The sequence below is a fragment of the Carlito syrichta genome, unplaced genomic scaffold (assembly GCF_000164805.1).
Source record: "Carlito syrichta isolate Samal-C Ts95f unplaced genomic scaffold, Tarsius_syrichta-2.0.1 Scaffold179606, whole genome shotgun sequence".
NCBI lineage: Eukaryota > Metazoa > Chordata > Mammalia > Primates > Tarsiidae > Carlito > Carlito syrichta.
Genome location: NW_007123702.1, coordinates 71,057 through 81,252, shown reverse-complemented (window position 1 = coordinate 81,252; position 10,196 = coordinate 71,057). Strand labels below are relative to the sequence as shown.

General features: G+C 41.0%; 1 protein-coding gene across 2 annotated transcripts in view; it reads left to right on the top strand.

The window, feature by feature from the left end:
• Positions 1 to 10,196, top strand: part of CDC27 (cell division cycle 27) — a 51,440-nt gene that overhangs the window by 14,121 nt on the left and 27,123 nt on the right. For both annotated transcript variants that reach the window (XM_021709350.1, XM_008051502.2), the window contains 5 exons: positions 1,736 to 1,833; positions 2,735 to 2,889; positions 2,995 to 3,206; positions 4,072 to 4,186; positions 7,316 to 7,428. In XM_021709350.1, coding sequence (XP_021565025.1) covers positions 1,736 to 1,833; positions 2,735 to 2,889; positions 2,995 to 3,206; positions 4,072 to 4,186; positions 7,316 to 7,428 — 693 coding nt within the window. The remainder of the gene's footprint in view (positions 1 to 1,735; positions 1,834 to 2,734; positions 2,890 to 2,994; positions 3,207 to 4,071; positions 4,187 to 7,315; positions 7,429 to 10,196) is intronic.

Here is a 10,196-nt window from a genome sequence, read left to right as displayed (position 1 = left end):
TGAACCCGCGGGCTCAGGCAATCCACTCACCTCAGCCTCCCAAAGTCGCGGGATTACAGGCTGAGCCCCCAAGCCCGGCTAGGACCACTATTCTTATTCATAGACTCAAAAGTCCTAACTAGAAATGGCATTGGCCAGGCACGGTAGCTCAAGCCTATAATCCCAGCACTTTGGGAGGCCAAGGGGAGGAGATTGCCTGAGCCCATGGGTATGAGAACAGCTTGGGCAACTTGTCAAGACCTCATCTCTACAATAAATAAAAAAATTAGCCAGGCGTGAGTCTGTAGTTTTGGCTACTTGGAAGGTTGAGGCAGAAGAATCTCCTGAGCCCAGCCAGTTGATGCTGGGGTGGCCGTGAGCATCCCACTGCACTCCAGCCTGGGCACCGGTGTGAGACTTCAACTCAAAAATAAATAAATAAATAAATTTTAGCTGGGCATGGTGGTGTTCACCAGTAATCCCATCTACTCTGGAGGCTGAGGAGAGAACACCTCTTGAGCCCAGTATTCAAGTGCAGCTTGGGTTATATAGTCAGACCTTGTCTCTTTAAACAAACAAACAAAAAACCAGGGTTGGTGGCTCACACCTGTAATCCCAGCACTTTGGGAGGTGGAGACAGGAGGATTACCTGAGCCCACGGGTTCCAGACCAGCCTGGGTAACATGGTGAGACCTCATCTCTACAATAAATCAAAAAATTAGCTGGGCATGGTGGTACACACCTGTAGTTCCAGCTATTTGGAAGGCTGAAGCGGAAGGATCACCTGAGTCTAGCAGGTCGAGGCTGCGGTGACTGGGAGTGTGCCACTGTACTCCAGCCTGGGCGACAGAGTGAGACTCCAATTTAAAAAAAGAGAAAGAAAAGAAATTGCATCCAAACTGTTCAGTTTTAGGTACAGACTTTGACAAAACCTATTTACGTTTTCTGAAAGCCTGCCTTCCACTTCTGCTTCCTTCTTTGCCATGTGTTGATTGTCTTAAGTTAGGCGAGTGTAGGAAATTAGACAGCCTTCAGCTGGCGGTTCTTTCTTATTTTGTCACATAATCTATTCTAGTTTCTACTCACTTGAAAATGTGGAAGTGAGGCAAACTAACATCTGGTCCTCTAAAGGGATCTGTATAGTTCTCTGAGATCACTCTAGCAAGTAGCACAGTGCACATTCTTATGTGTCTTAGCTGGTAGTTTCACTTGAGGGCTCCTTTGGAAATCTTGACTGGATGCCATCTGGCCCTTTAAAAACCTTTGAATTTTGGAAGAACTGCTGTATCTTAATTTTCTTCATTTGATATTGAAGCATTTGAACCTCAGACCAAGTGACTGGTATTTTTTACTTGAAAGCTCTGATAGGTTCTCAGGGATATTGTTGAAATTCCAAATGTAAGCCTTTATACACCTGATATAGAAAGAGACACAAATTTTACTTTTTATTGAAACCTACCTCCTCTACTTTGTAAAAAAACCTGATCGTATAACTATGCTATATTTAAAGTGTCTAAGTCACTTTCAAAATTACACCTGGGGTATTACATTAAAAATTAAGAATAAGATTGAACTGTCCTAAATTGTAGAGATTTGAAGATAGTAAAAAGGAGAAATTGACAATTTAGAGAGGCACCAAAAAGAGTATTCTTAGAACATTAGAACATAAAAGTTTTATCTAATTTTTTATGACAAAAATTTATTTATACTAAATGTTTTGGAGTTTGTAGCTTACTTCATCTATTTCTCTCCACAGCAAGACAGATCGGCTTGCCAAAGGGTCAGAATGTTACCAAAAGAGCCTTAGTTTAAACCCTTTCCTCTGGTCTCCCTTTGAATCACTATGTGAAATAGGTAGGTTTGTGGGGTGAGGGTGAGTGGCTTCCCCATTTCCTTGTCTTCTGTTTCCCTACTTAATTTAAATCCTCTGTCTACAAGAAAAATATTTTACAGAGCTAAGAGCTGTTGACATTGAGAATAAAAAACAAGTTAGAATCATATGTATGTTTCAGGAATAATGTGACCTTTCATTATTCTACTCCTGAGGTCAAATGTGGTAGTATCTTTTGTTCAGCCAAACTACCCTAAATATTTTGTGTCCTCTAGAACAGGTCGTACTGTGTGTTTAACCCTAGCCAAAATTGCTTTCTGAATGAGAAAATAAGTTCATTAAAAAATTTTTTAAAGTTAATAGATGCCTGAAGTAGTAAATTATAAGGCCTGAACAATATAGGGAGAGAGTGTCTCAGCATCTATGCTCTCAGATGTACAAGGATCATTTTAAACATTGCTGTGTCCACATGCATGGAAGTACTTCCACCTGTAAAACATACTGGCCTTTAACTCTTCAACCTCACTTCCTATCTTGAGAAAAATGAGGTCTAGTTATTTTCCATTTACTTTATTATTATTATTTTTTGAGAAAGCAGAATTTATTGAGAGAACAGAAAGGCTCCCAGAGCAGGAGGGGGCCTGAGGGGTTGCCCTATTTTCCACTTTAAAACAAACAGAAATCTGCATTTTCCTGAGACTTATTATACTTAAAGTTAGTGTTCTTGCAACTTAATTTATTTCCTAAGTGTATGGCTTTATAAGTTGATGTATGGGCTTTTGGGAGATAAATTTGATTGGCAGAAGTGGACAGGAGACTAAACTCTGGATAAGGCCTGTTTCTGTTGTTTTACACATACTTGCAAGAAAGTGTATTCCTCATTTCCTTAGAAGCAAACTTTTTTTTTTTTTTTGGTCTTCACAGGTGAAAAGCCAGATCCTGACCAAACATTTAAATTAACATCTTTACAGAACTTTAGCAACTGTCTGCCCAACTCCTGCACAACACTAGTATCTAATCATAGTTTATCTCATAGACAGCCTGAGACGGTTCTTACAGAAACACCCCAGGACACAATTGTAAGTGTATCATACACTAATGTTCAAAATATTGTGAAAACTACAAAGAATGATTGTAGCTAAATAACATATTGTAAATGTCATGGTAGAAATTTTCTGTTTCAGGAACTAAACAGATTGAATTTAGAATCTTCCAATTCAAAGTACTCCTTGAATACAGATTCCTCAGTGTCTTATATTGATTCAGCTGTAATTTCACCTGATACTGTCCCTCTTGGAACGGGAACTTCAATATTATCTAAACAGGTTCAAAATAAACCAAAAACTGGTCGAAGCTTATTAGGAGGACCAGCTGCTCTTAGCCCATTAACCCCAAGGTAAGTCAAATGAAAGATTCTTTAAAACATACTATGATACTCACTTACCTTATAATAATTCATATTGTTAGTAACTTAAATGAATTTGAACAGCAACTTCCTAAATAGGAGCATCCTATTTTCAGAAAATGAAGTGAAAGAAATACAGCACGTGTGATGAAAATTTAATATTAAGTGTTATGGAAAATTTTAAGACTCCTGAATATGTCTTAATTAGCTAGTGAACATGTGAAAGGATACTGTTTTGGTGGCTGAGCATCCATAGTGAGCAGTGCTTTGGAAATGTTGGCGTGCTCGTGACAGATTGGAGCAACACTGGGTGCTGCTCAAGTGCTGCTCTTCGAAATACGGCATCTGTCAATATGAAGTGTTCTGTCAGAGTTATCACAAGTACATGTCCATGTAAATACAAGAATAAAAATTTTGTGCCAGAAAGGACTATGAATGGACTCCTGGGAACAGATTGCATGCCCATGAAGTTACAGCTCTCGAAAGTTGTAATCATTTAAGGATTTCTACATTTTCTCTGTAATTGTGTCTAAATCTCACAAATTCCAAGAGTTTGAAGTAGTTTGGTCATTTGTATCTTAGCTTTTATAAAGCCACCTTTTTTTATGTCTGATAAATCTCCTGAGATCTGTAGTTGTTGCTCAGCTGAGTTCCTCGACTGACCTTTTTTAAAGTTTACTTACGGGGGGTGGAAGAGTGTACAGTCATAACTTATTTTTAATCTGCCCCTCAGATCCTCGCTGTCCCCAAGACTGATTTGCCATTCTCTTCCTTTTAGACCTTCTAATTTAAGTATACTGCTGCTTTATATATGCCTTGATGACTTTTTGACACCTTGATTTCAACCTCTTCTCAGTTTTGGGATTTTGCCATTAGAAACCTCAAGTCCTGGAGATGGATCCTATTTACAAAACTACACTAACACACCTTCTGTTATTGATGTGCCATCCACCGGAGCCCCTTCAAAAAAGGTATTTTCCATACAAAATGCAGTTTTGGTATTGGAGTAAAAGCAACTTGCTTAAAATTTTAATCAGTTGAAGGAAATTTCAATGAGAACCTCACTTTATGTAATTGTTTTTGCCATAGAGTTGTTGATCTAAATATTTCTTTTTTTTTTTTTGAGTTGGAGTCTCACTCTGTTGCCCAGACTGGAGTGCAGTGGCCGCTCCTGGCCACCGCAGCCTCGACCTGCTGGGCTCCGGCGATCCTTCTGCCTCAGCCTTCCAAGTAGCCGGAATTACAGGCGTGCGCTACCACGCCCGGCTGATTTTTTGATTTATTGTAGAGATGAGGTCTCGCTGCCCAGGCGGGTCTCGAACCCACGGGCTCAGGCGATCCACTCACCTCAGCCTCCCAAAGACGCGGGATTACAGGCTGAGCCACTGAGCCTGGCAGCATTCATATTTTTACTTTTAATTTGTTTTTGTTTTTTTGTGTTTTTTTTTTACAAAATTTAGGTTGTTTCTATCATCTTGAATACAAATAACAGTAATTATGCCTACTATCTTTTTACTTGTCCCTACCACTGTGTGTGTGTGTATTTTTTTTTTATAGCAGTAATAATTACACGAGAAAAAAAAATTTGCTCAGATAAAGCCAGATGATTTCGGATATTAAGATTTTCATGGTGAATCACAGACATGTAGTAAAATGAAGAGTATTTATAGTATCCCTGTGGTAAATACTGTAACAATTTTTCTGAGACTCTTTTCACAGTGTTTCTTTATCTAGTCATGTGGCAATAAAGGCCACAGTGCCACTTGTTGCAAGCATTTCTGTGGCACAAGGTATCATCTGTGAGAATTAAATTAGGGCATGAGCTGAAAATACCTATTAACTTGCTTGATAGATGCTCAAGAGATGGAAGCTAAGTAAGTGCACTGATATACGAGTAACAGATGTGGCCTCTTCATGTTCTGAAAAACATAACTCTACAAAGAGCTGTTTTTTACTTTTTGACATCCTTAGCTTAGTCTGCAAGAGTTTTTCTGTAATGGCTCTTTGGTGAGTGATCCTAGGAACTCCAAGAGTAGTAGAAAGAAGCTTCAAGGTAGTTGATGCATGGATGGTCTTAAACACAGCAGTTGCAAACATGGCATAATGGAAAGGTAGTTAGCATGCCTGGTGAGTCAGAAGAGCCTAGCAACAAAAGACAAGTCAATCAGGAAGCAGGTATATGTTTTCAGTGCCCTGATAATAAGGCCACATGCACTCTGCCTCTGTTCTTTTTTTATTTTTGAATCGGAGTCTCACTCCATTGCCCCGAATGGAGTGCTGTGGCATGCTCATGGCCATCCCAGCATTGACCTGATGGCCTCCAGCGATTCTTCCACCTCAACCTTCTAAGTAATGGGAACTATAGGCACGTGCTACCTTTTGATTTATTGTAGAGACGAGGTCTCACCAAGTTGCCAGGGCTGGTCTCGAACCCGCAGCCTCAGGCAATCCACTTGCCTCAGTCTTCCAAAGTGCTGAGATTACAGGCTGAACCACTGAGCCTGGGGCTCTGTTCTCTTCTGACCCTGTCACTAGCCAATCCCAGAAAGGTTGCGTGTGTGGGTCTGTGTGCCGTATCAACTGAAAATATCAAGCCATTTGATGAAGAAGGAAGGGCCATGATTAAGTTTTGTCACTTGGGTGAAGGTAGAGATTTCAATTTGGGGAAGGAAGAGAAAGAGTTAGGAAGTTTTATTTTGAGGTGGTGGTGGATGAGTGGAAATATTTAGTGGGCAGTTAGTCATAGAGGAAGAGATGTGGCCTGCTGGTAGAAGTCATAATTGGAGCTGTTAAGGTGACCCTATTCTCTAGGGGGAGAGAGAGAGAGAGGAGCTCAAAAGCACAGAGCACACCTGATTTAGACACCATGGAAGGACAGATAACCAAGATAGTGGATGTTTTGGAAGTAATACAAAGCTTCAAAAGAGAGGGAATTTGAATGCAGGAAGGGCCAAGATAAGGTTTTCATATCTAGTGAGGAATGTGATTATTTGTCATGTGTAGCATGAGGGTTATGACAGGGTATCAGGTAAAAGTAAGGTTTGAAGAAAATTTTCTGGTCCCCTCACTCCCTCCCAAAAAAAAACATCCCTGATGCAATGGTCCTCGATCATAGTTAAAAAGTGAGGTGGTGAAAATGAGGAGAAGCCAGGCTCAGTGGCTCAGCCTGTAATCCTGCGCTTTTGGGAGGCTGAGGTGAGTGGATTGCCTGAGCCCGCGGGTTCGAGACCCGCCTGGGCAGCGAGACCGTAGACCTCATCTCTACAATAAATCAAAAAAAATCAGCCGGGTGTGGTAGCGCATGCTTGTAATTCCAGCTACTTGGAAGGCTGAGGCGGAAGGATCGCCGGAGCCCAGCAGGTTGAGGCTGCGGTGGCCGGGAGCGGCCACTGCACTCCAGTCTGGGCGACAGAGTGAGACTCCAACTCAAAAAATAAATAAAATGAAGAGAGAGAAGGTGGTAGACCAGAGAAGATAGAAGAGCCAAGCAAACTTTGGTTTTCTTCCAGGGAGCAAAGACCAATGAATGAAAGATTGCAAAGACTGTAAAGAATTGTTAACTCTCAAAAGCAACATCCTTGGAATTTACTGAGTCATTGGGTGTGTTTTTTAAAAATCTACTCTTCTTAGCTCCTGTAGAACCGTTTTACAAGTGTCACAGGAGCATATTATCTTACTCTATTATTATTTTTCTCCATATGGTAACTTAAATCATAAATCTTGAGAACAGTAGGTCTCTTAAAATTCCTTAGTCCTTGGTCGCAGATAGAGAAGGTGTGTAATAAATGGAGAATAATCACCGTGCAATAGAACAGCTTCTGAGAATGTTCAGTCTTCCCTTAGACATGAACGTGAAAGAGGAAAAGATAGTGTTAAGGCAAAAAGACTGCAGTTAAAATGGGGAAATAGGCTGATGTTCATAATATAGCAATATTAGCCATCATGGCATAAATCATGATACTAGCAGTTTATGTTTTAAGGTGACAGTGTACATTATGGACCCTTTTATTGGGAAAATGTAGATAAGTGCATCATGCTATCTTTATCATTAACGGTGTAGTTTGGTAATTCACAAACCTTAGGCTTTTTGTGTTTTACAGTCTGTTGCCAGAATCGGCCAAACTGGAGCAAAGTCTGTCTTCTCGCAGAGCGGAAATAGTCGAGAGGTAACTCCAGTTCTTGCACAAACACAGACTTCTGGCCCACAAACAAGGTATTTATAATGGTTATTGTTCAGCTTTTCTTGCCATAACATTGGATTCTTCATATTTCTTCAATTTAGACCAATATTGACTTGTGAATTCTAGAATAAGTATTATACATTTTAAATATGTAAATTTGAAACTTCTGGCTGAAAACACTTGTGTAATAACAATAGTCATTAGCTAAAGTAGCTTTTGGTTTACTTTGCCTCATAGATGTATAATTTTTCTTTTATGCACATGACCTTCTCTTAGGTCAAGTACAGACAGATTTCATACTCCACTTTTTCTGTTATGCACGTCTATAAACAGTTTAAAAATTAACCTTCCAATAAGTCTTCAGATGATGAATCTGCTTACACACAGGTATGGTGTTAAATAGGATTTCTCTCCCTATTCAAGGACTCAATAAATTATAGCTAATGTTTGAAAAGAAAGAATTGTCTCTCTCCTCTCTAAAACAGCAAACGTGCCTGTAAATTTTAAAAGATACAGACATGTGCAGACCGTGACTATCTGCAAGGCCCCTGAGATTCCATGCTGGAGGATGCTGGGACTGTCACACATGCCAGCTTGCAGACAGCGTGTTCCAATAGAGCAGCCTTCCGCAGGCCGAGTGTGTATCATCCCGGAGAGGGCGTCAGTGTGACTTCTCAGTTGTTCATTTCCCTTGGAGCTTAGCCAGCATCTACTCACAGTAGGAAGCATCAGCTCTTAATCTTTTGCGTTGTATCGTTGTATCCATTTTCTCTCTTTTACTGCCTGTGTTAGTTTTCTCAGGCTGCCATAACAAAGTACCACAACTGGGTGGCTTAAAACAACAGAAATTTATTCTTCACAGTTTAAAAATCTGTAATCAAGTTTAAAAGTCTAAAATCAAGGTGTCGGCATGGTCATGCTCCTTCCAGAGTCTCTCGGGAGGATTCTTTTTTGCCAATTCCAGCTTCTGATAGTCCCATGTGGTCCTTAGCTTGTGGCAGCATAACTCTTCACATGGCCATCCTCCCTGTGGGTTCTGTAGTTAAGTTTCCCTCTTCTTCTACAGACACCAATCACGCTGGATTAGGGCCAACCCTCATGACCTCAGCTTAGTGTGATTACCTCTGCAAAGACCCTGTTTCCAAATAAAGTCACTTTCACAGGTATGGGGATTAGGGCTTTGGTGTATCTTTTTGGGAGGCACCCTTCAACACTGCCCCTTTTTTTGAAACTACTTTTTTTTTTGGTGGGGGAGGTGGTTGGAGTCTCACTCTATCGCCCAGGCTAGAGTACAGTGGCACGCTCATGGCCATCCCACCGTCGACCTGATGGGCTCTGGCAATCCTTCCGCCTCAGCCTTCCAAGTAGCCGGAACTACAGGCACCATGCCCAGCTAAGTTTTTGATTTATTGTAGAGATAAGGTCTTGCCAACTTGCCTGAGCTGGTCTTGAATCTGCAGGCTCAGGCAGTCCCTTTGCCTTGGCCTCCCAAAGTACTGGGATTATAGGTTGAGAGCAACTACTCTCTAATTAACTTTGGAGAGTTTGCTCTAAGGTTTGTAGTACACATGTTAATCTGTCAAAGTGTACCTTCAAGTGGTGCTCCTCTCCTGTGTATTGTGAAACTGTATACTTTCATGTTCCTCTTTATGTTAGTCTTTATGGGAGTGTTATAATATATTTTACTCCTGTGTATGTTATAAACCCCACAGTGCATGGTTGTTGCTGCCTTAAACAGTTGTCTTTTTTTTTTTTTTTGAGTCGGAGTGTCACTCTGTTGCCCAGGCTGGAGTGCAGTGGACCACTCGTGGCCACCACAGCCTCGGCCTACTGGTCTCAGGTGATCCTTCTGCCTCAGCCTTCCAAGTAGCTGGAACCACAAGCATGTGCCACCATTCCCAGCTGATTTTTTTATTTATTGTAGAGACAAGGTCTCGCCATGTTGCTCAGGCTGGTCTCGAACCCCTGAGCTCAGGTAATTCTCTTGCCTCTACCTTCCAAAGTACTGGGGTAACAGGGGTGACCCACTGCACCCAGCAGCAGTTACCTTTTATAGAGATTATTTTAAAAGAGAAAACAAAGTCTATTTTGTACATACCCACACAGGTACTATTTATGTGCTCCTTCCTCAATAGATCTGGATGTCAATCTGATAATATTTTCCTTCTTTTTTTTTTTTTTTTTTTTGAGTTGGGGTCTCTAATAATGAGGCTTGAGTGCAGTGGCACAATCATGGCTCACCACAGCCTTGAACTCGTAGGCTAAAGCAATCCTTCTGCCTCAGCCTTTCATGTAGCTGGGATTACAGCTGCACACTACCATACCTGCCTCATTTCTGTTTTTTGTAGAGACGGGATCTCATGTTGTTGCTCAGGTGGTTTCAAACTCCTGGCCTCAAGCGATTTTCCTGCCTCTGCCTCCCAGTGTGCTGGGATTACAGGTGTGAGCCACTGTGCCATTTTCCTTCATCTTGAAGAATTTCTTTTGAACGTCTTTTATAGTCCGGGTCTGCTGGCAATGAATTTTTTCAGCTTTTCTATATCAGGAAAAAAAAGTTTTTATTTCATCCTTACTTTTGAATGATACTTTTACTTAGATATAGAATTTTGTCTTTTTGGAGGCAGGGTCTCTGTCACTCAGGCTGGAGTACAGTGGAGCAATCCCAGTTCCCCACATCCTCGACCTTCTGGACTCAGATGATCCTACTGCCTCAGCCTCCCTAGTAGCTGGGATTACAGGGGTGTGCCACCATGCACAACTAATTTTATTTTTTATTTTTTTGTGGAGAAGGTCTCACTAT